Source organism: Echiichthys vipera (assembly GCF_963691815.1).
Source record: "Echiichthys vipera genome assembly, chromosome: 5".
Classification (NCBI taxonomy): Eukaryota; Metazoa; Chordata; class Actinopteri; order Perciformes; family Trachinidae; genus Echiichthys; species Echiichthys vipera.
The window spans coordinates 9,197,671-9,224,314 of NC_139830.1; the positions used below are offsets into that span (position 1 = coordinate 9,197,671).

The following is a 26,644-nucleotide window of genomic DNA, read 5'->3' on the forward strand; positions in this document are numbered from 1 at the left end:
CAGCGAGGGAGAGAGGGAGAGAGAGAGAGAGAGAGAGAGAGAGAGAGAGAGAGAGAGAGAGAGAGAGAGAGAGAGAGAGAGAGAGAGAGAGAGAGAGAGAGAGAGAGAGAGAGAGAGAGAGAGAGAGAGAGAGAGAGAGAGAGAGAGAGAGAGAGAGAGAGAGAAAAAAGGGAGGAGTCTAGTCTGTGGAGCTTATTCCCTGACCGTGTCTGCTCTGTGAGTGGTGGAGCGAGAGAGAGAGAGACAGAGAGCAGGAGATAGAACGAGAAGGAGGGGGGCAAGTGAGGGCTAAAGAGACTGAGAATGGATGAGCAACGAGAAACCGTGCGAGCAAGAGAGAAAGAGTGAGCATGTTTATCCTCAGTCAGCAGCGAAGACACAGAAAGTCTACAAGCTCACATCAACAAGAGAGCATGCGAGGCAGAGCGGACCACTGGCAACTCTGAAGAGTGACACAGACGGGGAAAAGAGACGCACAGAGAAGAGGAAGAATCAGCAAAAGAAGAGAAGGACTGAAGAAGTACCAGCCTTCCACTGGTAAAAGGAGACACCACTGAGGGACTGTAGCATCCGTCCCCGTACCCCCCTCTCAGCAGCACAGAGGAGCACTGTCTCTTCTTGTGCATGTGTTTGTGCTTGCCAACTTCAATTTCACACTCGCCCACTGTTTTCCGTAGGTTTTGCCCGCTCCGCTCGACAGTCATGATCCCTTTGGTCCTTCTGCTCCTTTGGATCTCCGGACATGGTAAGTTTTCCAGTTGAAGTTGCTTATTCATCACATTGTGTGTGCTTGTGACTGCTGTGTGACTTGCTGGCTGGGAACGATGTCTCTGAATTCATCTTGCTGTAATATTTGAGCTTGTCCGACCATCTGTGTATTTAAATGCTAATAACGAAACACTTCCATGTGAACTGTTATGTCCGATGCAAAAAGAGAAAAAGAGGAAATTGGAGAAAAACATATACGTGGCTGTCCTGAAGTTAAAGAGCCATTGACAGTTGTACCCTGCACTTTTCTTCATCAGTAGTTTGTGGTAGCCTTCGGAGACAAGACAAGTTAAATACTTCCTTTGCAGGCTTGATATTCCTGTCACAAACATAGACGCACGAGTAAAGCCCCCTAACCCCAGTCCAGTTCAGTCAAGCGTTCACTCCGGAGTCACATTGTTTTGAACTGACAGCCCTTCCCCATTGACTTCAACTATGGGGGGTCTGGACAAAAGAAAAAAAAGAGAGAAAAAGTTAACGGCAAAGTGCCTTAGAAGGCAGACTCATGAGGAAAGCTTGGCAACTCCAGCCCTTTGGACAGTATTTGCTGTTATTTTTACTCCTAGACAGTCTGTTTGTGGACAGATTTAGGATGGAGAAGTTGTTTCCCCAGCTTGCCACCAGGTGGTTGTCTTTGGAAAACAATAGAGGTGAGTCAAGTACAGCAGAACACTACCTCTGTGGTGTTTGTGTGATATATGGATCCACGCAGGGCTGAATCAGACAGTAGATGTTTGTCAGCTCCTAGCGCCATGGCCGGCCCACAGTGAGCATCCTGGTTAACACTCGGCAGGGTCAGGGTCAATGTCACAGCTGCTTCCTCTTTACAAAGTATGACCCCATCATGTTGGACTACATTTCTAAGGAGGGCACTGTTTGAATGAATGTGTCTGTGTGGGTATATTTATGCATGCGTGCGTCCGTGCATCCATGCGTGTGTGTGTGTAGTTGTTTCCCAGAGGAAGTTGTAACATTTTGTACAAAACCGTCAAAATCTCCACTGTGAGATCTCAATTTGTTGACACCTTGTGTTAAAATTGACAGCTTCAAGTCGTTAACACAACAACAAAAGAAACTTGGTGAACAAGAACATTTTCTACAGCACTGACTCCAGCTGTTTCACATGTTGATTTGTAGCTTACACAAAAATAAAGAAAAACAAAAAAAAATGCTGCTCATCACATGAAACAATTTTATGTTATTAGACTTTTCTGCTTGTTCATTTTGCATGTAGAAATTGGGAATTAATAATAATAATATCAGGAGAGGTCAAATTGAACCTGGCTTATGTGATGAAGCTTCTAAAACCGTGTCTCCATCTCCCATGCACACTTTACCGGGTGTAGAGCCCTTTCCGGAGTGGGTGTCAGCTGGGCTTTTCTTTATGACTGTATGTGACCTGGGACAGCATCAGGAGTTGTGTAAGACGACCCAGAGATTGGACAGAGTCAAGGCAATGGGAGCTTTCTCTCTAGGTCGCGGCCTTCATTAAGGAGCAGTTATAGTGCAACAGACACAGCACTGTAGATAGTGTAACCGTTCCCGGAGCTTGTTGTTGCTCTATGCTCTCCCCTTGATTTTCATTGTCAAGTCGTTCTCTACCATCTGTGCTTAATGCGATGCAGAAATACATTATCAGTCATTCCTCTCCTTCACTCTGTTAAGCATCTGCTAAGAACTTACTTCTGCTGTATCTTTACTGCCCTTTTTTTCATTACTTGCAAGTTCATAGCATGAATAACGCCCTAGTTATATTAGACACTAAAACTGCAGAGGGGGTTTGATTTATTGGCAGACTGTGTTTTGTACTTCTGTGGCCATCACATTTTCCTTCACATACCATCACAGGCTTAGCCCTAGTTCTAGGAATAACTAACACCCTATCTGAGATAGTACCAGCTGGAATGAGGCGATTGCTACAACTGGAATGAGATGGGATTGCTGTGTATTTCAGCGCTGTTGGTTATAACCATAGTATAAAATACTTATTTCCCTGCCAGGTAAGCAGGGGATAACAACTTAACTTCTGTATGCATGTCTCTGGGAAGAAAAAAAGTGCTTCCCCGTAGCTTACTGTTGTTGTACAAATTACGGCTCTGTTTATGTGCCGAGCCGGTGTCAGCAGAAAGCTGCAGAAAACAATCTTGTTTTTATGAACAGGGGGACAGAGGGGAGTTGTGGCCATAGCAGTCATATACTTAGACGCAGCTATCCTGCGAGAGAGCGAGAAAGAAAGAGAGCATGAAAATGAGCAAGACAGAAGAGTCGGTCCAAATGCAGAGGCACTGAGCACTTTTTTTTCTCTCAACTTTGAGAAATAAATGGTCCGGGGCATAATAGAAAGAGAGCATTAGGAGAAGGAAAGCTGCCGCACAATGCTCCTGACTATCTCGTTGCCACATCTAGTACCTTTTCTTTCACTGTCACCTCTCCTGCCATTGACAGATGACACAGCACCAGTCGGAAGGGTCTGGGAGATAGTCTCCAGGAACTCATTCACTTCAGGCCAAACTGGTCCAGGACCTTGTCCATCTCCTCGCACCACCTCTTCCCCATTCCTCCCCCCATCCAATCTATACAGTGTTCATCTCTCACATTTTTCACTTGGCTCTTGATTTCGCTCCTCACCTCACAGTGGCATCTCTCTCTCTCTTTCTCTCTCTCTCTCTCTGACTCTCTCCCTCCCTCTCTCTCTCCCTCTCGTTCTCTTCCATTCAATAACCGTCCCTTTCTCTTTATATGCATTATTTTGCTGCTAGATGCAGTGCGATTGAGAACCCTTGCCTCTGTCTGGGAAAGGGTGAAATATAAGAGCATGATGTCCCTGTGGAGGAGGGGCAGTTTAAGAATATTCTTGTACTGGATGTGCCAGGATCTGAAGAAAATTCACTAGAGAATAATCACACATTGTCCATGTCAAGTCTCACACCTTGTGAAATGTCCACTGGGTTTTGGGTCCACTTTCTCAGGGGAAATTAAATCTCGACGGGCTATCCTAGACTCAATGTTTGCCCACTAGGGGCAGTGCTGCTGCACCAGAATGAAATCCCAATCTTCTTAAAAATCTCCTGTCCTTTTCCTCCCCCCAATGGTCATTATCTCCAACCCCCTCATATATCGTGTCAGAACTCCCGATTTTACCACCCAGCCAGACTAAGCTGTTTCTTAGTCCTGGAAAGCATGTCTTAGCACCCCCCGACAGCCCCTGTTTCATTTACTGCTGTCTATTAACTGCTGACTGACGACTCTAAATCCGCTTTCCATGGGCGGCAGGCTTTGATACATATTTCTCAACCAAAGTATAATTAAATGTCTTCCCAATGTCATGTCTAGATGTGTGGGCTTCTTTATAGAGAGAGAGAAAGCATTCTCACTTGTCCAAAGGGAAAGAGAAATAAATACATCCCATTACGTTGCACACTACTCAAACATAAATACCAATTTTCGAACACATTATTATGACTAGTTTGTGAGCCAGACACACTGCTGTCTTATGCATGGATTATGACCATTATGACTCAGAGGTACTTAACTGATTCATCCCGTTCCTATCAGAATGCTAAAATCAATAAACATTTTTCTTACATGCTGTCATATACCTTGCTAAATAACCACAGACTAATGGGAGTCTGGTACAGGAAATTAAAATGCCTGGTAAGACACACAAAAGTGTCCTTGTCCTGTTCGTATGATTTACCCTCACCATACATGACAGTCGGTTTGACTAATGCTACCCCTGTCTGGATTATGCTATCCAAACTAAGTGAGTGACAGATGACGCCATCTTAATGGGGCCCAGTGGAATGCAGTTTGTTTTCTTGTTTGTGCTGCATGTTCCATCAAGGCTAGCCAGCTTAAGTCACCTCAGCTGCTGTGACCCCTGCTCATTTCTGTGCCACGATAGATTAAGGCCCCTGTAATCCCTCTGAGCCGAGTGCCCTGTTGGATATTTATGGTAATAAGTAAACATATGAATAAATAATCTAAGAGGCTGCCACTGGACAGCTGGAATGTGTAAGTCCTAGTGTTTGGCAGTGGTTGTGGAATTAACCAGAGATGCTGTTTCCAAGAAAAATCTGTTTTGGCAAGTATTTATTTGATTGATGAAACAAATATGGAATTAATACACATATCAAAATGAATCAATAAACATAGAGATAGAGATTGGCACGTGTTCATGTAAGAACACAACCTTCAAAATGTGTGGGCAGTACCCAGATAAAAAAGCAGAGTGTAAGTATAGTATATCCGGTAACTGCAGTTTGGATGAAAGCCTCATTTCGAGTCTGTCAGGATTCAGGTCAGCCAGGGAGGGGAATATGATTAGTTTGGAGTGTTCTTGGAAAACCAGGCAATGATCTGCTTCCTCTCATGCAGTCAGTCAGCCAGTCAACAAAATCAAGCTGTTTACTGTTGGGCTTCATTATCCATCGAGAAGACTCTCTTCTCAGCCCCAACAGTTTTCTTTAGTACCAACCAATCAACCCCAAGCCCCTCATCTCCTTTCTCTCCCTGAGACTCTGCTGCTGGATCTCATTCCTCAGGGATGAATTTATCCAGATTGGAGCACTCCGCAAAAGGGCATTATCCCGGATTACATGTCTGTTGGGTGGCGATGTTAAGTAATTCAAACAGATGCTGTTGTGATCACTGGGTCACCTTTGAAGGCAGGGTTAGCAGCTGCACTTCTTCATTCTTTACTGTCCCATCTCCATCCATCTGAGACTTTATCCTTTGATGACAGTAATAGTGATAGTTGGAGATTTTTAAAAAGAGCTGCATGTACTGATGCTAAATGTAGGAGAGTTATGTGGAAGCCCTGTGTTGCCCTAGTCAGGATTTTATTTGGTGACAGATTATGGGATGGATTAATGGCTTCTAAATTGCATTTTAATGCACATGAAACAACAAGTAAAGCAACTAAAGTCGACTCTGCAGGGCTGTGTGTGTTCAGGGGTGGGGGTGCTGCTGTGAGGTGGATAATACTGTGTTTCTCCCTGGAGAGGACAAAGCATTGACACAGCAAGGCCAAAAGAAAAAAAAATCGGTGGTGTTTTTAGCCAGACTGTCTTTTCTCGGATAATCCTGTCTATACCAAGCCGAGGTTTTGATAGATAGACATTTTAAAGTTGCTATCGGGATCTGTGATTGCTTGTAGAACACGTGATCTACTAGGTGGGTTCAAACAGCGTTACAATACAAACCATTTTTATTCACCCTGAGAAAATGTACGACTTAAATGTTAATTCCGTCTAACATTTAGCCTTCATATATCATCCCCGTCCCGAGCCCTTTTTTAACTGAATAAAAGTTCTCACCACAGGGATATTTTTTTTCAAATTTAGTAGTTCCAGGAGTTATACTGTATCTAAGAATAGAGCTGAGAAAAAGGCTCTCATACCCCGTATTAGAAACAGGAAAAAAGATCCATAAACACTCAGTTCTGCTATTGTTAGATGTGTTTTTGCGAAATACAGAGCAGCTTGTTTACCATGTATGGGTGAAACCACTGAGCTTGAGTCAACATATGTCATGGTAACAGGTGAGCCAAACAAGAACACAAAGCTATGCAGGTGAAAATGTAAAATGTGTGAACAGAAGGTGAAAAAAGAAATCAAACAAAATAGAAAAAAAATGATGTGTTGCTGTTATGCAAATAACATGTTATTGTTATTCCTTGAAATATGTTCTATTTATTTTTAGAAATACATTATATCGATGCAGTCAATTGAGTAAAACCAAGTTTAGCTCAGGCTAAAATATGAAATAAAGCTAAGATTATTAATGTTTGCCATAACTATAACTATATATGTTAGCTTGTTAATGCCAACTGGACAGGTTAGGATTAGATTCATTGTCATTCACTAAATTGCTTGGTCATTTTTACTGCATAGCACTTACAGGCTGCACCATCTCTGCCGTGTGTGCAGAATGTTTCAGATTGCAACTTAAAGTGGATGAAATATACAGTTTTGACAATAATTACAATATTTTGTTGAATTATTCAGTGTGTTATTCACACAACATATATTGAAAAGATGCTTCATATTTAAACTCAACAATATACTTAATACTTAAACTTGACACCTGAGTTGACACCTGAGTTGACACCTGTGCGTAATTGGTGTTGTTGCTTTAGCGGAATAGTATGGTGAGTACATGTGGGGTACATCTGTCTTATTTTGAAATGCAGACATTTATGTATGTTGTTATATCTCCTAAGAGGCTAATGCATGTTCAGAAATGTGCATGTAACCGATGCAGTTCTGCAACCTGTGCCATGTTATGTGCCCCGCAATTGCTCAAAACATTTGTGAGTAAACCAGCCAGACAATGCACCGACATAATTGTGAAAGACTGTTAGGAAGGAGCCCAGAAGATGCATGTGGTCTTTCAACACAGGAGGCACTTGAAGAATTGGGTTGCTGATCTGATAACAACTTCCCAGTGTTTGGCGGGAAGCTTTTGGGACGGCTCAATATTACACCTGGATGAACTCACCCCTCTCTCCTCAACCCATTTTCTCCCCATCTCTTCCTCTGCTTCTTACTGCCCGAATGTTCTCATGTCAAAGCTTCATTACAATGGACTCATGGGAAAGGTTTTCCTACTTTCCTACTACATTTCATGTGCATCTCTGTGTGCATGCATGTGAGTATATGTGCATTTGCTTCTGTGCCATTACAATTACAGCTGCAAGCCTTGAATGGCAATATAAATGCAAATTAGCCTTTTAACTTGTACAAGCTGAATCTGGGAAGGGAGAAGCTTCTCACCTGTGGATGATTACGGATGTGTCTCTTTCTGACTTTAGATTTTGTCGCTCATGTTATTAGAGCTACACTGGTTATAGCAACTGCCGTACTTCGTTTGGTTTGTTAGCAAACCTTGGGGCTGTTGCTTGTGTCTGAACTCCAAACTAATAAAGTTCACTCTTGGGAACAGTTGTAAAACACCATGGTGTGGGACAGTCAAATGTATTGATGCGCCTCTGGCAATACCTCCCTACTTGTGTGCTTCCATTTCAGTAGATACATCTAAATTGTGCTCAGCAGTGCTAAATGGAAGGCTCGGTAGCTAACGGATAGGAAAACAGTTCTCTCTATGGTACCCGACACCAATGGTGAGAGGCATGGGTTTTTGAAAGGCTATTTGATCTGGCACTGATATCAAACAATGTTTTATTCAGGGAAGCACATCAGACACAATAGCAGCACAAACTTGCTCTTGATCCAAGCCAAGACTTTTGAAATCTGCCAAGGGGGGATGTGTAGCTTTGAGAATGAAACATTTATAATGCTGTCACCCTCCCCCAACACTCCCATACCCTACACTATGTAGATGTGCATGTTTTCTTTTTTTCACCAGATGCCAAATGAGGCTTTGAGCCACCTGCCTGTCCCACTAAGACAATTAAGCAATTGGGAAGAAAGGGCCTTTCACTAGTGAGAATTGCAATGTTAGCATAGGAGCCATTAACTGCCCTGCATACCACCCTGCCCCCCTAAAACGCTCTTTCAGCACCACAAACGTAGGCACTTTGCCAACTCCATTCCTATTTGTGTATTTGTTGAGGGAAAGAAGTTTCACAGGTCTTAGGAAATCTGTGACACAGGGTACTTGGTTTGCATATTGATAGAAAAGCCCTCTATTGGTCTCCAGATGAATTCAGTGTGAGGCCTGTGGCTTTGTGTCATTATAGTTGTTTACGAGGTAAAGCTTCATCTGGCACACACTTCACGCAGAAAGACATGTATTGAAAGACATACACACACATACATTCCATACCCTCAGTCGCTTGCATTACCAAAGAGCACTGCCGGAATAAAATATAAAATGATGAACCCTGCATGTATGTATTGAACCTCAATAGCTGTATTGATTATAAGCCCATGTGTTTATTTAATATGGTACTGCTTGGATTGACACTGCCCACTGTAATACACAGCCTATTTTATACGCAATAATACTGTGGTATCACAAGCAGGATCAACTAAAGGCAAGCCCTAGATATTCATGATTTCACTACTCTGTGTCTCTGCCACACAACACCTTTCAATGTCTTCTATCTTAAATCCTTTCTCTATCACCTGACTCCTCGAAAGAATGACAGGATGAGACGGATAGAGTAAACAAAGTGGATTGAAGTATAATTATTTTTATAGGACCCTCCAATATTCACTTTGCTGATTTGGAGGTTGAAGAGCACTTGTCACACTCTCTGATTTTTATTTTATTTTATCAAGTGCAATTTAATATTGTGGAGGCTGTCTGAGGTACTGAAAAATGCTAATGCACATTGGGGAGTTTAAATGATTTGCTATCCTTTCAAAGCTGTTTGCAGTGGTTTCAATCTGGCTGGCATCCTGGGGGAATACACAGTGGTCATTGCTCAATCCCTGTGGGACATTAGTGGAGCACACAAAGGAGCACAGAAGTCATTCCAGTTTTCCACTTTCCTTTGGCCACTACCCAATGCTAAATGGCACAGGACCTGCTTGTAATACTGGGCAGGACTACCCCCTTGCCTCCTTCCTTCTCTAACCTTTTAAACCTGATTTAATCAAATTAAAATTCTACAGTGCAGACCCATTTGTGACAACCTGAAGACAAACAGTTGAGGAACCAGAAGGCCTTGGGGTGAACCAAGGGCGAGGCCATCCATTACTTCCTGTGCAACCAAGAGCACAGGGACACAGAAAATGCCTGCGGTGCGCGATGATGGACACACTCCACATCAGAGATTGGATTAGAGTGGCGAGAGAGAGCCCTAAAAGCCATGCTCAGTTTATTGAAGCCTTTTCTAAAGCGATAATGTTACTAGAGAATGTGTGCCCATGTAATGACCGATGAGTGGACAGCACCCTGAAAATAACTAACATCAGGCGAAATGATGTATAGGCAGGTCCACCATGGTCAACTCATATAATTTTGAAAGCAGGAAGTAGGACCAGTTGATAATTACAACAAATATTCTGTCAATCGCCAGCACCCTGGTCACTGTGGTGTATCCAGTACCAGGTATATCTAGTTTAGAGAGACTCAGTGCTCAGGTTCACTGCAATTTATGTCCCATTTCATTTACAGTAGCCATGAGGCATTTTGGGGAAAATGGTAGCAGTGTTATTGCCGAGATTTGTAGTCTCCCTGAAAGCACTGATCTGTGCTGGGGTTGGGTTTGTGATTTGAAATCTATGTCTGGCCATGCACTGTCTATTATATGTCACATTATTTTTCCAAGGGGAATATGATGGTCACTACTGATGCACAGAAAATAGAGTGAGTATTAAGATTCAATTAGAAATAGCATTTTAGGAATTCCATTAGGGTGGTAAGCAAAGTAGCATTTAGGTAGAAGTCTTCATCTCATTTTTTCCGGGTGACTGGATAATTGTCTTCCTCATGAAAGGCAATGTTATCTTATGGTAGACGGATAGTGGTAATATCAACACAATGCCTTCCACGGTATACAAATATATCTAGCGCTTGGGCAAAAAAGTGAGAGGAAAAGAAAGAACAACAAAGAAAGAACAAAAAATATCAAAAGGAAGAGCATTCTTGTCACAAATTAAAACATATCTGCGTCTTGCAGCCCTAATCCTTAAAGCCAGTGTATTTGTTGTCTGAGTAGAGTATTTGTGTGTATGTGCAAACAAGCAAAAATGTGATTATTCCTCACTTTCGTGGTATGCTAATTTTATTACTTCACATTGTTTGCCTATCTTACTCTAAACAGCTTTGGTTCAAACTACTTCTCATTGGTTTTTCTAAGGATGTCATTATGTTTGTTTTCAGCAGAGTAATAGAGTAACAGGAGATTTATATTATTTTTATTTAAAATACCCTTGTGTGACTTTTAGCCTACATTTCTCTGTGATCTTGTTGAGAAAAGTCAACACCGCTGTCCCATTGCTGTGTGACACAGGCACAACGGGACATTAAAAATGCAGAAGGGCATCTAAAGATGATTGTGGCAGCACACAGTGGGATGTTCAAGGGAGTCACCAACCCCCCGCCATCACCTCCAGTGCATGGCCCCTAAACATTCCCCATGTTATGAGAGTGAATTATTAGCAAGGCTTTCATTATAAAAAATACAATTTACTCAGACCGAGCAGAAACTCCCAACACAGTCCTGATCTCATCATGGAAATCTCATAAATTAAAGGTGGATCTCCTGCAGCCCGAAGAGTCCCCTCCAGATGGTTGCGTTCCACATCGAGTCGAGAGTTAATGGCTTGGAGTCTACTGTCAGTCTTCATCTGCAGGTTCTCTGTAAAGACTTGACATTTCTTCCGTTTTTGCCCTTTTAGATGTGTAGAATATGTTTATCAGATTAATTAAACACAGTGCATGATACATTGAACACCAAAACTGTCCACAGTAATTTAAAACATAGCAAAGAATACAGCTAAAAGTAATATGTGGAGAGACCCTTTAGATTCATCAACACCAAAGACATTTTTCAAATACAAAAATAGTGATCGTCCACTTCCTGGCATTAGGTGAAGGAGGATCCTTAAAAGAGAGCCTTGTGTGGATCTGGGGATTGGTATTGTTGTTTTTTACTCCAAAGCAGACATCTTTTAGCTTCTCCCTCAGCTCTGATCTGTTTGATCGTCACTTCCATATTGGATATAAAATGGAGAATGAACAGCTCTACAATACAAGTGACTTTCCGAGTTCTGTGACTCTTTGAAGGCTGCCAAACAAGTGTCTTTCATCTTAAAAAACGGCAGTTGTCTTGTACAAAAAGAGAACAGGACAAAATGAGAGAGAAAGGCAGTATCCAGGGCTTGGAGAGGAATTAGTGAAGATTGTGAGGTCTCTTTGTGATCGCTTTTTCCTCTAAGGCCTCCACTGAGGGAAATTACATGTGCTTCATGGAGCATTGATGGGTGGGCATCTGCCAAACATCCTGCACCTGAAGACGGTTGAGGACAAACAAAAAAGGGCAATTTAGCAATCTAATCTGACTGTTTGCTTTCTGAAAAGTAATGCTAATTCCTTCCATTGTTAATGAGGTGACAAACCAAAAATGTGTTGCCTGAATGGGCCTCAACAGGTAATCTCTAATTTGATCGATCTCCCTTTTTAGCTTTGACAATTCTGGTATTATTGGGTTACTAAAGCATGACATGCATCAGGTTGATTTGATCACTAAAGCTCCTGACCATTTTGCAGGTATGGAGAGAGTGGGGCTGGGAGTGAATTTAAAAGAAACAACTCTCAACAATAGGGCGAAAATAAGAGGCTCATACTCCCAGAATCTGTTATCCTTGAAATAATGATAGAACAGGAGCAATCGCATTCCCCCACAGAGACATGAACCAGATTTCAACCCAGAGCTCCCTGGAGGTGAGGGCCGGCATCTCTCTTACAGGACATCTGGTCCCTGAGCATGGCCACCAGGGGGTCGATGTTGCCACCTTAATTGTAATGTCTCCCTCTTCCTCCCTGTAAAAAACTAGGCCAGCTTTCCATATAAGGAAAAGGGGAAGGAGGGGAGCCACTATTTGCTGGGCCGTGTCGGCATGCCACATCATTTAAGCTGACAGCTCTAATAAATTACAGCAACAGATCGCTGTGAACAAACAAAGCTTAATGGAAATAAAGTGAGAATTATCAACCAAGAAATAAAAGGAAAAAAGAATTAGATTAGTGCAAAGAGGTCGGATGAAAGGCTTGCATAACACAAGCATTAAATGGGCAAATTGCCACTTTGAGAGATAGGAAATGTTTCGTTCTCATCATTGCTTCTGTTGAAAATGGAGAATAATGAGAGAATCTTTGAACAGACGGAACACATGTCCCTTATCTGAGTCCTTAAAACTAACCCCCTCTGTTGCTTTTTTTTCTCCCTCTCTTCTTGTTTGCCTTCCAAAATAAAGAATATTTAGCTCTGTAGGACCCTTGCTCCATCAATTCCAAATTCCAAAGCCAGACCATGGAAAGCCTGGAAGCCTATGTCGTTAAAATGTTTAGGCATGTGGAAAAGGACGACAAGAGATGGGAAAAGGGGGCAATGGTATGTCGGGGAAGCGTTTGTCAGGTGCTATCAGTATGAAAGCCGTCCACTGTCTGAAATAAAAGCAGCTCAGAGAGAGCCCAAATGGACCACTCCAACTTGGTGACTTTGTCTTTTGGGGGGGAGGGGGCAGAAAGAAGTACAATATGTACATATATAGTACAGCCAATATGTAAAAGACCTCCAAAATGCATCAACCCCATCAGAAAATGAGCTGCCAGGTGCTTAGTAAGTGTTGGACTTAAATGGAAAAAATTAAAGTTCCCAGCTTGGCAAAGACAACACATTGCCTCTGAGGAAAGACAGGGATCAGAGTCTGAGTCATATGTATCAAATAGAATACAGCTAAAGCACAGGTTAAGCTCTCGCTGTGGTATTTGATAACTTGGCACAATGGGAGTAAAGGTGAATCAAGGAGGTTTTGCTTTATCTGGTGCAACTTTCTTTTTTCATCTGCCATGTATGTCATTCAATCCCTGATGTTAGATTCAGTTGTGACATGAAATACAGGCTACCTAAATCCAGTCTCATTTCACTTGTATATATTATTTTATAAAGAAATAGTTGTAAATGCACTACTTGCATTTAAATTGGTTCATAGTTTTTATTAAAAGCTCTCCTCAGCTTTGTTAGCACTGATAGCTGGCCTTTTAAAAAAGGCTTTCTGTCCAGGTTTAATCAGGTCCCAAAAGAAAAGAGGCCAAGGTAGTGGGATTGCCATTTGGTTTTCCAGAAAATAAAAATGTTTTTTAGTTATCCGATTAACTGGACTGGTTGAAGATGCCACAGGGGTGCTGTTGTGTTGCAGAATTAAATAGTGAAGCATCTGAGCCTTGAGGGGTGGTCCTCATCCATGGGCTGAAGTTTTCTGCAGCCCACTTTGTTAGCCAGAATCTATTGGGCCGGAGCCAAGGTTTGCCAGCAACACAGACGTAGAATCCCATTATTTTTATAATGAGCTCTCAAAAAGAACTCAAGAGGTCAGACACCACGAGACTCTGATGAAAACTAATTGAGAATGTCACTCAATAACAATAAACCAATAACTAGACCTATGTTTTTGTTATGCATGGGAACTGTTTGAGTAAGCACTTAGTGGAACAAGGGTATGTAAGGGAGAAGGGTGTGAGCCATAATGTGTCTGGCCCGGGGATCACTGTACACCCTGCTTTGTAGCCACATTTTGTGTGTATTTATATATATACATATACTTGTGTTTGTGTGTGTGTCCATGCATGCACCTGTGTGTCTACATGCCTTGTGTGTGGCATGTATTCTATAGAGTTTGTGCACTTAGTCTTTGTGTGAATGCATGTGTGTGAGTGTGAATAGACCACAGAGGGCCGTCCAACAGAGAGTACTGCATTTGGAAAGGTGCCACAATGAGTTTGTCACAGAGAGCGTAAACTTGAGGAGAAAGGGACTGCGGAGATAGAGAGATTTTCCCCAGGCACCCAGAGTCTGTCAGACTGATTAAGTCATATGACTGGAGTGAGGGTTGGGAAACGGAACCAGAGCATGCTAGGGGAGCATGGTATGACAGCAAGGAAATAAAGAAATACATAGCAACATGTAAGTATTAACATGAATGCATGTCACATGTGCACTTTCTTATACCTGACCCTAGAGACTGATGCTGGGACGCTGCACACCAGCCTGCATCCCATCATTCAACCCCGCAGCTTCCTCACCCTCCGGCGACATAAAGCAGGTCAGGGGCATCTTAAAGTTCATGAAATGCAACATGACAGGACAACTCTAACATATGCCTGTGTGACAGTGAAGCAAAAAAGATGACTGATGGCGGAGCACCGTGTTTAAAGGGAAAGAGAGAATATGCAGTGTAACTAAGGCTGATTGCATATTTTTCTCCCTTACCTTACTTTTGCTTTAAGTTTATTCCCAGACACAAAAAATTGGTCAAAGCTTCAACTTAAAATGTATGGATATATACAGATTTCAGAAATTTAAACACATACAAAACACCAGCCCACATGCAGGCCTGTCACTGCTGCAGTATGTGTCAGAAATGCCAAAGACCTTGGAGCCCTCTAGAAAGAATGGTAGACTATCATGCCATGTGGTCACATCATCCAACAGACTAAAAGATGAACCCTTATTCTTTGTTCAGGGTACCCTGGCTGCTCTGAGAAGCTATACTTGATTTCAATCGCTATCTCTCTCTCTGCCATGCTAAGGACGGCTGCAGACTTGTTGGTATGTAGCAGAAGGGCAGAATCATTAACGATACTGACGGCTACCCATATATAAAAGTTTTGGCATAAAGTGCAAATGAGACAAGAGATAGAGAATTGCTTCTGGTAATGCCTTTAGTAAAGCCAGGTACATGGTTTATATTGCTCACTAGCTGGAAATGTAAAAAAAAGTCTGCCATCTCTACTTTGTCCTCCCACGACTGGCCACCCCCATACTGAAATTAACATCACTCGTCCTCTCCTCCACAGTCTCTACAGTCCCACTGCTATGCCAAAGCACAATCTATAGCACCTCTAGCATCAAATGCTAATTGCTCAGTATTCAGAGAGAGAAGGGGCTCCCTGAATTAAGAGTCATTTAGGAAGACACTGAGTTCAGAACAGCACTGTGATGCCTACAAGCCAATTTCTCTGCTTTCTTGCATAAAGCTCTAAAAGTGTAGTGCAGAGTAAAAACATGGTCTCTCCACATAATAGAAATTTAAACTGGTGCTTAGCTCTGCGAGTAGTTGTTATATTTATTGCAGAACAAAACAGCACAGTTAATAGGTTCAAAGTACTCCGTCAAACAAGAAACAAGAAACTACCTTTGTGAGAAAAATATGGCTTTTGTCTGTGTTCAGGGCCCTAAATCAATGTGTACTAAACAGCGCTTTGGTCTTTGCACATAATATAATTTGTCAGACAAGAACTTGATTCAGCTGTGTTACTTTCAAAGGGAATTGAAACAAACTGATTCCTCAGTATTCAGGAGCAACACATGAAGTACCCCCAACCCCATCACCACCTTACACTGGTACGAACAATGGGGGCAGTTTGTACTTTTCATCAAGGGCATGTCTATGTTGATGACAATAAGAAATCTGCAGGCTGTCCCAAGAGTGTTGTAACCCTACCTTCAAAGTGCATTTGTTTGTCTTCCCAACATCCTCTTTCTCTGCCCCTTCCTTCACTCTGTTGACTGAAGCTTGTATTTGTAAAAATCTGTCAGCAACACCAACAAAGCACCACAGAACTGAAACCGCTGATTATTCATTTTGTTGACATTTTAGTCCAACATGAAATACAAATAGTAAAAAATAAGCAAGTGAATGAATTATGTATTAAAATGTGTAAATGCTCTTTACAGAGTCAATTATGTATCCCAAATATTGTACTTTAACTTCATTGCTAAGATATGGCCGCTCCGTCTACTTAGTGCCATTTTGAATATTTCACAGTGATTGCATGTGTACATGCGTGGGTGTGTTTTTGGAGGAAATGTGATCAGTTGAAGAGGCCATTTTCTCTTTTTGGTCTAGCTCCAGTTTTCTTAAGGCCATCTACTGACACTTCATTGTGCCCTCTGTCTGAGCTGTATCAGCAAGATGGGTGTAAAGAGCAATCCTCTATGACTGGGACCGACCCCAGTGCTGTGGCTGGGTCAAGGTCTAGGCCAGTGACACCAGCTGGGTCCCTCTGCCACTTGCAATACATACTTGGATAGCGTCATACAACTGCAGACAGCATGTGGGGGTAAGAGTGACAGATACTTGAAAACCACTGTGATGGTTTCACAGAATTCTATGATCTGTCCATCTATCTCTTTCTCTCTGACTTCATTTTAATGTGAAATCACCTCTAACTGACGATAGCCTGATCACACTAATGAGGCAGTTAATGTGTATCAGGGCGCACTCACACTGTCCTTCCGCACCGGGCCAAAACCGTTTTTTCGGCTAAAGCCTAGTGCGTTTGACCAGTGTGAGTGCACCCGCTCCGCGCATAACTGCGGCCAGCGGGCCGTCCACGGCCCGCCTGAGAGAGGTGGGCTTTTGTAGAGCGTGTTTGCACATGTACGAGCACGGGCGCGTGCACGTGTACAAGCACTAGCACGATGCCTACGGCAGTTCTGACGACATTAATGTGTGCCTGTTCGGACATAGTAAATAGAAGAACAGACCATGCGCGGACATTTACAACAACAAAATGGCGGCGAAAGGTTTGCGTTGGTGTGATGCAGAAGTGGAGTGTTTACTGCAGATTTGGTCGGATGAAAATATTCAAAAACTGTTGGACAAGACGCACAAAAACTCAGAGGTCTATGGAAAGATTTGTAAACAAAGAGACGAATTGTGATGACGTCAATCATTGCGTGTGACGTGTTACAGCGTGATGACGTATGGACAGCAAGAAGCATTTGCGCGAGGCCCAGGCAGTGTGAGTACAAACGGGCCTGGGGCGCGGGGGGAGAGGGAGGGGGGACAAGTACCCTAAAGCCCGGGGCGCGGTGCGGAAGGACAGTGTGAGTGCGCCCTCAGTGTCTTAGCAGAGCATTGTGCAGTGTTTTTAACATATAGAGGCTTAATAAGCAACCTTTCCAATGTGCCTGCCTCAAATAAGGCTTCAATGTAATTAAGACTAATCTCATTAGACTCTTAAAAACGTGCAAATTAGTAGATCCTCAAATATAAAGACATATGTATTTGGACACTCAACCTTGGTTATGTGGGGCAAATATCAACTAATGTAAGTTGTTTATCGCACTGCAGATTCTTACCAAGAGAGCCACAAAAAACTTGAACACACTTGACACCTAAATTTCCCACAGACACATAATTGAAAGGGTCTGATCATTAAAAGCTCTAATTTGTTTACTATACAGTTAGTCTTAGCCTGCAGAAGCTGCAATGTACCTTGTTAGACTGATTGGGATCTGAAGTATTTCTAATGAAACGAGTCTAAATGTTTTTTATGGCCATTACTCATTGCATACATTTTGTATTTTTATATTTAAATCACAATTATGTTACTTGGCAATTTATTGTAGCGTGTTAAAATATGTTTTTTGAAACCTTTGATAGGCACTGTATTGTATATTTACATGTTAAGTCTCACTGTCAGCTGGTCAATAAAACAATAAAACACAGCGGTGTAATGAAAAGAATATACTCACTGAGCCAGACACAGAGCCACAGAGCCAGCTCGACTCCTTAATCCAGGCACCCTTTTTTCTTTCGCTTCTCCTTGCAGAGTGCTCTGAACCTGCTGCGAAATTGAATTTTCCACCCCTGTGTGTACGTGAACCAGCCAAGCACTGCATTGTCAGAGTACTCAATTAGCTCCCAAGGCAGAAGCCAAAATGTTTTCCAACAGCAAATGTATTCTTCACAGGGCAAGCTCTCATTAGCATAATGCTTCTATTCCTATAGCACAGAGATAGAGTGTCTTCCCAAGGTTGAAAACAAAACCGTCAAAAACAGCCTGAAGCTTTAATATCCGTGTCCCTCCATGCCATATCATATCACACTTAGGGTTAGTGTAGCCTCCAATGAAGAGAAATGTTAACCTTGGCTTAAAACATCTCATTAGCATTAGTAAATACTCTTCTTGTTGTGTTTAGCACCTAGGTGAAATATTCTTTAAGGGCCTGCATCCCTTCCTGTTCTTCACATCTGAATTCACATAATACAGAGAGCACTCATCAGAGTCTCAAGTAACTCATGAAAACATGTTGAAACACTTTTGTCCTATGTTATCATAGCTCCCCCGGTCCGCATGTCGATGTGTCCTTGAGCAAGACACTGAACCCTGAATTGCTCCCTGTGCTGCACATGTGTGTGTTAATGTGGTGTGAATGGTTAGATTAGATGGTATGTAGATGTCCACCGCCATCTGTGTGAATGTCAGTGTGAATGGGTGAATGTGACAAGTAGTGTGAAAGCGCCTTGAGTAGTCAGAAGACTAGAAAGGCGCTATATCAGTACAAATCCATTTACCATTGGAAAAACTGAACATACAGAATACAGGAATCCTGTAGTAAATCTAGAAAACAACAGAGACGCCAGCTTTTAAGAATTTATAATGCTTTCTGAAAGTTGTTGTAAGTTTACAGAAAATGAATCATGTTTGCTGAATGTGCTGGCATTGAAACAGTTGGCTGAAGCATTAGAAATAATCAGCACTGACAAGTAGCTAAACAGTTCTCTGACAAAGTGACATTGAATCAAACAGCTAGAAAAACTTTTTCTTCTTTTTTTCAGCTGAATGGCTGAAAGGAGACACTAGCAAAGAGAAAGACAAAAGCAAGCATCAACAACTGCAGACACTCAGTAGCAACGGCAACTACTCTTACTTGTAACCCACACACTTACTTTTGTTTCACCAAAGTGGCACTGTGGCAGCAATACAGTGGATGTAGCACAGGCAGCCTTATAGTCAGGGGGTTGTAATCTTGCCTGCCAGAGCCCTATAGTGCCCGCTCATTCTCATTATTAAGGTGCCACCGACTCCAAATTTAGAGCTCCTCTGTTTGTCACCTGCCCAGGGCGTATATCAGCCCCAACACACATACACACACGGCCATGACAGCTCCCATCACACAGACAGGGCATGGATATGAAATGGGATGGGGGGGTTTGTTAATGGTTTGTGTTGGTAGGAGTCTCACTCACACCACACACTGGTGTAAATTTGGCCGACAGCCTTTTCTCGCGGAGGTTTCTGTCACAAAGATTGGGCACAGATCAAAAGTAAGACTGTCACTCTGCCAAAGCATCTCAATGTAAGTGGGACTACAGGCAAGACAAGGTGCATGGATAATGAAGTTTTGTGTGATTTCCCCAACCTAATTTTCCTCTTTTTAATTGAACTTTATCTTTCACTGACAATTTTCTCATAATTATTATTTCTTTCGCTGAGTGAATTATCTGATGTGCTTACCATGAAGTGGGAAAAATGACGAGTGAAAAAACATAGTTTATGAGTTAAATTAATTTACTCCATACTCCTATAGCTATTTAGTTCGAAGCTTAAGTAATTAAAGGGAAGAAAGGGTGGAAATTAATGGAACTGGCTTCTTTTTTTCTCAGTGGAAATCAGAATTGCAAGAACATACCTCAGCTCTGAGATGCGGAACATAGAGAATGCCATTTGAAAAAATATTCCCATTGTCCAATCTTTGTTTGTATCCCTGAAGGGGGGACATGTCTTTCAAAGTGGGCATTTGTGTCTGCTGTACAGCTTCTGAGTTAACCTTTCTGAGGCTTTTAATGGAGCACTCAGATTAGTGCGCCCTTTATAAATTAGAGACAGTGCCAGGATTAACCTTGTTTTAATGTGCCGTTTGAGAAAGATTGGTTGACCTTACTGTGACCTAGGCTTTGGACAAACCATCACACTTGATAGAAACTGGCTGTTAATGGACTTCACAGTGCCAAGAAACACCCTGGCGGCATATGCTTATGTTTGAGATTAATATTGTTTGCCTTCAACAACGCTACTTGCTATAGCTTCAAATTAATTCCCTTCTTTGGCCAGTCATTTTGGCCCCTGTCCCTTGGCAGACCTTCTCTGAAGCTGTTTTTTTTCTTCTCAGAATTACTATGATCTAATTTTGTAATTTGCTCTGATCTCACCTGCACTAGCCAGGAACAGTCATAATGCCTATAGCCGGGAGTCAATACTTCCCTAACCACTTGTGTCAAGGCTTTTACATTCTATTTAAAAAAGTGATAAATGGAGGTCAATCCAACAAAAAGAATTAGTTCAATCAAGAGGCTCGTACAATAAATGCTTCATAACTTTGGCCTTAATAATGACGTTTGGACCTAAGACGATCCTCATAAGTTTAAGAGAGAAACAGAGGCACTGCAGAAACAGCGGAAGAGGTACCCATTATTAATACTCCCCATTAACAGAGTCCATTGCCTGGGATTGGGGCAGTTGGATTCTTTGCTGAGATGAGCTGTACTTCCTGAGAAAATGAAACAGGATGATGGGGATCAGTGACAATACCGGCTGGATAATCATGCCCAAATCACAGCAATCTGCTCTCAATCTCCACCCTGATATACACGCACTATCGTCAATCCCTCCTCACCAAATCCCTAAATCCTGACAATCTGTAGCACTCAGCTTAGTTCCTCTGTTAATCCACCTAGCAAGCCCACATTACTGGACAGGAAGGTGCAAGATCCCTTGGGCCCTCCGTCCCTCTTGAAACCAAATTTGGTCTTTTATGTCCTATTTTTATACTCTGCTAAACTACTCCTGATGTTTGATGGCCTCCTCCTAAAGCAAGTAGGTGTGAAGTCACTTGTTTTTTGTTTTATACATAATATGCAGGAAGAAAATATGAAATGTAGAGTTAGTTTTAGTCTTCAGCATCTATGTTATTTAACAACAACTGGAATATAAATATAAATACCAGCACTGCAGCGTGGAAATGCAAAATGAGAGGATTTACTGATTAAGAGGAGATGCCTTGACAGCAAGCCGGATGTGGGTGGAATATGTTGGGGTGGGGGGGGGGGGTTAAATACATACTGCCACCAGAGGGAAGGAATGCACTGTATTGCTACAACATGATCTATTTTTTTTTTTATCAGTAAGTACCACCAAAAAGTATTACACCAAAAGAGCGAATGTGTTGCTTATGCCCTTATACTAAACAAAGGGTCCCAGCCTTGTAGCTTAAGGGCAATTTCAGGGAACTGAAATACCAATTGTCCCCCTGTTGAGTTTGATAGGATGAGAATTTTGATAAACAAAATGTACCTTGACTCTTCCTGATGAATTCACTGCTGAAAACCTCAAACCCAGCACCAATTATTGTCTGGAATCCCGTTGTGCGATAGGTGTGACCATCAGAGAGGTCAGCAAGCAATTTTTTTTTTCTCTTGAGCATTGATACAGAAAGTGTTCAAAAGCAAACAACGTACTCAAAACCCCTAAAAATAGGAAGAATGAAGAAGTGTATCCTTGATACCCAGTCAGCATTCTCATGTATGAGCATCTTGATTTTCCTAAGAATAGCCTTTTGCACATCATCTATCAAGAAAATAATTCTTAAGTATTCTGTAAGTATAATATTAATCTCTGCAATTTGACTGATTTGCCAACCTTTCTTATGATTCTTTTTGTTAATGATTCTACTGCTATCTGTTAAGGTTGTAAATCTGTGCAGCGTTCTGTAGCTTTATCTTTACTCCTGGGGCCATGTGAAGGTCTTTCTGGCCGTATACATGCCATGGCAAGGGAGGGATTTCTTACCCCTCTCTCAATATATATTCCTTCAGAGGAACATCAAGCAACATGGAGAAGGAACACTTTAATACTCTCACTTTCAGAATGGTAGCACTAATCTTTGCGCTATGCCATAAACGCTTAAAGTCAGTATTTTTGTGTACAGTACCTAGATCATCTTTTTTGCTCTCCGTTGTGTAGCGATTGTTGTATTCTAGATATCTAGTTATTTTGAAAATGAACAGGTTGTCATATGACTAGTTATGAATTTTTCTTTCTGTCTCCAAATGATCTTGCCTCAGTCATTAAAAAATCATCACAGTTGGTTAAAAGTAGCACTACTAGATATACTGGGGAAAAAAAAAAAAAAAAAAAAGTGGACTGTGATAGCCTCCACACAGATCTCACAGACTGCTCCCTAAAACGTAGAATACCAATTTTTTTTTCTTTTACGGCAACATGCACTTGCTATCAAAATAATCAACAGAGAAACTCAGATTACAGCACACACAGAGGGAGAGTGGCTTCCTTCTTTGATCATGACGCCATTACTCCACTATGGCTTCACATAGAAAATAATTGTTGCTACTGCATTAATGTTAAGATGTTTGAGTACAGCTCCTTTAAATAGTATTTCATTTTTTTTTTAATTCCCTTTAAAAAGTGTTGATTTTAAGGATTTAAAATGGATGCATGGTCATCCACAAGAAAATAATTAGTAACCTCTTAAAAAAAAGTTTTTAATCTGCATCCACAACTTCCTTCTCTCTTTTTGGGGTTCTGTATTTTATTTACACAGATAAACAGTTGTGCACAGCATCATTTATTGCCTTGTTTAGTCAGCTTAACTTCAAATACACATGGCTAAGCTTAAGTGCCTATAGATAGACAAGCTCCCGTCCTTGCCTAACAAAGGGACTGACCGTCTCATTGAGGGGAGCTTATATTCTTCACATCTTCTTTTGAAGCAGTGGAGTCTCAAGGTAACTGGCAAGTACCTCTGGTTTCCATTCCAACAAAAGTAGCCCAAGAGCATTGAACTTAAGTAGGATTAGACTGCAGAACAGTCACATTTGTTTACACAAGTCCTGGAGAAAGCACACTTTCTAGAGTCAAGGAAAGAGCTCCAAGGTCCCTTTTGTTGACTTGTCGTTGAAGTTATGTATTACCCACCTCATTGCTCATTTGTTAAAATTCATCAAATGAGCAAAAATATTACTACAATAATACAACAACATTATGTGAAACGTTTGATTTGTCATATATTTTGCAAAATCTGAATTAAGACTACTTTAAAATAACTGATTAATGTTAAGTCGACTAGCCGTCATATTAATGCTTTCTTTAATTGAGTAGTTGATTTATTAGAAGCATTTTTAAAATTGTTCCTTCTGTATGAGTCCTGCAACAAAGGAACACCGTCTTCCAGAGTGACTCCTCGAAATCTAGAGATTTTTCAGTTATGATAAATGCATTATCTAGTATTACATAAAAACAAAAAAAAACAGACATATGTTTTTTTGTCATTGAAGAAGGGCCCTGATCAAGAAAAACTGGGCAACCCTAGAAGTGACACTCACGGAAAAGATTCTGAGGGTTGATATTTATACATTCATAAGTAGGCTGTAAAGAGCATCAATGGTGGCAGGAATGAATCAGTGATAGCTCAGGCAAAATTACATTTAATGTGTCTGCCCTAAGACAAGGCTTTTTCACAATGCTTATAACCAGTCTCTGTCTTGTCTAGTTGCAGTGTGTTACTTAATTAGAAATCTGGAAAGCTGCCATTTAACAAGAACAAAAACACCACCCACATCACCCTTTTGGATTCGCCCAACTTTATCTTGTTTACTCTACAGCTGTGAGTTTGGCAGTGCTGACCCGAGATGACAACCAAAGTTTGTCCCAGTTCTTCTTCTTCAATGTGCATATTTTAGTTGACATGTAGCCAAAAAAAAAAATCCATCTGAAACATCAGCTCCTCATGTAAACAAACAACCGGCAGACTAACCCTTGAAACAAATAAATGCCTAAATGCTTTTTCATAATTGTTTTCAGAAAAATGGCAGCACATGGAGTATTTGATCTAACTCTGTGACGTGAATGAGCAAATATTTTCTTCAACATTAAGTTATGAAACATTTTGTAGTTGCGAGCGTCAGTTTTATGTGGTTTGATTTTTGTCATGCAGCTTGAGGCTTGACTTCTTCGTATCTTCATCTGCAGTATATTGTCATATGCTTGTAGAGAGGATATGGAGCAAAAAAGCATGGACTTGGACTTAACTGTGTAGACACCAAATCTTCACTGTGAGTTGAGAGTACTTAGTGTAAGTTGCTATGGCAATAAGCGAAGCAGGCGTGTTCGGGGAATTCAATGTGGGGCATGATATGGATGAATAATATGTGCTGTGCTCAACTAGCTTTGTAGATGCAGAGATGATATCTTTATGCAAGATTGTGCCTCCCTTCATAAGCTTCAGCTGTATTATAGGGGTGCATATACTGTACATAGCCCTCTTCATTTAATGGTACTCAGGGGATGTTGCGCAGAACACACTTGAAACCCTATGCAGAACTATCTAATTTTGTTGTTAATAGTTAGGGTTATTTGTTTCACTGCAATTAAAAAAAAACAAACATAAAAAAACCACAAGACTGAAAGCTTGTTTTCCTTCGTCAGCAAATAACCACATCTGCTGACACTCAAACAAATATTGATTATTTCCACCATTTTTAAACAAGCCACATTTGTAGTTAGTGGACGTACTGTTCTAATCCTTGCTTACAACTGCAGCTAAGGTAAAAGCTGCATTTGATCACATTTCCATCTCAATGAAACATACAAACATGTCATTGTCTTATCATGTTCTTCACCAGACAAGCCGAAGTATTTCTAATCTATGCTCAGAGATGCAGAGTACAATAAAGCACTTGTTTAATTAAATGTCGTTCATGCTTACTTTTCTGAGCAATATGCTTTACAGGATAGTTACTAAGTCAAGGTGAGCATTTGAAGTAGTGGAACACCTATGACTATTCTTCGGTGAAGATTATCTACAGCCAGCCCAAGAGCCATCCATTTAAGTGACTCTGTCGTTACCAGGCACAGAGTATGGATCCACAGAGCGAAATGTAATAGCTGGGAAACTAATGGCACTTGACAGATACTGGCGTGAGATAGCATGCTTATCTTTGTATTATGTGAAAAGAAGGCCTTTTCCCTGATCGCAGTGTGTGTGGTGGAAAGTGAGGGAGGTGGGTGATTGCAGGGTGGTAAGGAGAAAGATGTACCATAACAGAGCAACCCACTTCATCACTTTCAAAACAGTAATTTGTAATGGTTGGTAAAATTTTACATTGTATCCATTGCTATCCAAGGGAACATGAAATGTACCAAAAATGTGAGGTTTTGCTTCAGAAAATTGCAATAAATAATCTATGTTACATTACTGATTCTTTTTTTCCACCTCTTTACTTGAAAGCAATCGAAGCACCACTGCGGAACTCTCCAGAGCAATGGATTTGTCTTTACAGTGTTGTGAACATGGCAGACTAGCTTTCAAAAATGGACAAAAAATATTGGAGGTAGATTCCAGTTTGAAGGAAAAGCAGACACTGCACTGTCTTACAAATGGGCTTCTACAGTAACATATTGCAGTTGATTTAGTGAGATGTGTCTTTGTTCAGAGAGCAATATGTTACTGTATGCCTTATTAATTCTGCTATATGCATATAGTGATTGATTCATATTGTATCTGAGACTGGGTGTCTCGATTGGCAAGCAGTAAAAGTGACAGCAGGGTTGTACGCCTCCGGTAGACATACTGCTCTCTACAAGGTGGGTGGTTCCACCCTCTGAGTGCTAATTACAATTAGTTGCGATTAAATTACACAAGGTCAGTGACTAAATCAATCTTTGACAGACACACTACTGTGTCAGGCTATTGACAGAGGGATACCTCTCATCATGCACAGAGATATAATTGTAATATTTCTATAGCATCTGAATCACCATATGAAAAAAAATGCATTCAACCCTCATAAATAGAAGTAGGAAGAAGGCTGTAATATATAGGCTCTCAACATCACATCGTGGGGTAGCCACTTTGCCATGAGTGATGGACTCGGGGACTGGGGGATAACCCCCCCCCCCCCCCCCCCCTCTCTCTCTCTCTCTCACTGATCTGAGACTTGAGTGAGCAGCACCGGAGATTGCATTACCTCCCCATTGGCTGTTTACAAAGCCTAAGTGATAAGAGAAATGACTTAGTAAATAACTGTGACGTTCCTGCAAGCTATCTTCCTGAGTTTGGGTGTGCGTTTGATACACTCATCTACTAAACTGCTCTCAATTAACTGGGTGATTGTTTTCACCAGATTGGCCCCTGTGATTAGACAGTGTGTCCCGAGCTTGAGTGTATCTGTTTGTTTGTTTGTTTGTGTGTGTGTGTGTGTGTGTGTGTGTGTATGTGTGTGTGTGTGTGTGTGTGTATGTGTGTGTGTGTGTGTGTGTGTGTGTGTGTGTGTGTGTGTGTGTGTGTGTGTGTGTGTGTGTGTGTGTGTGTGTGTGTGTGTGTGTGTGTGTGTGTGTGTGTGTGTGTGTGTGTGTGTGTGTGTGTGTGTGT

General features: G+C 41.4%; 1 protein-coding gene across 1 annotated transcript in view; it reads left to right on the plus strand.

The window, feature by feature from the left end:
- Window positions 1-682: 682 nt before the first annotated feature.
- Window positions 683-26,644, plus strand: part of kirrel3b (kirre like nephrin family adhesion molecule 3b) — a gene marked incomplete at its 3' end in the record, with an annotated part of 158,172 nt that continues 132,210 nt past the window's right edge. The window contains exon 1 of the mRNA XM_083914086.1: window positions 683-745. Coding sequence (XP_083770212.1) covers window positions 703-745 — 43 coding nt within the window. The 5' untranslated portion in view covers window positions 683-702. The remainder of the gene's footprint in view (window positions 746-26,644) is intronic.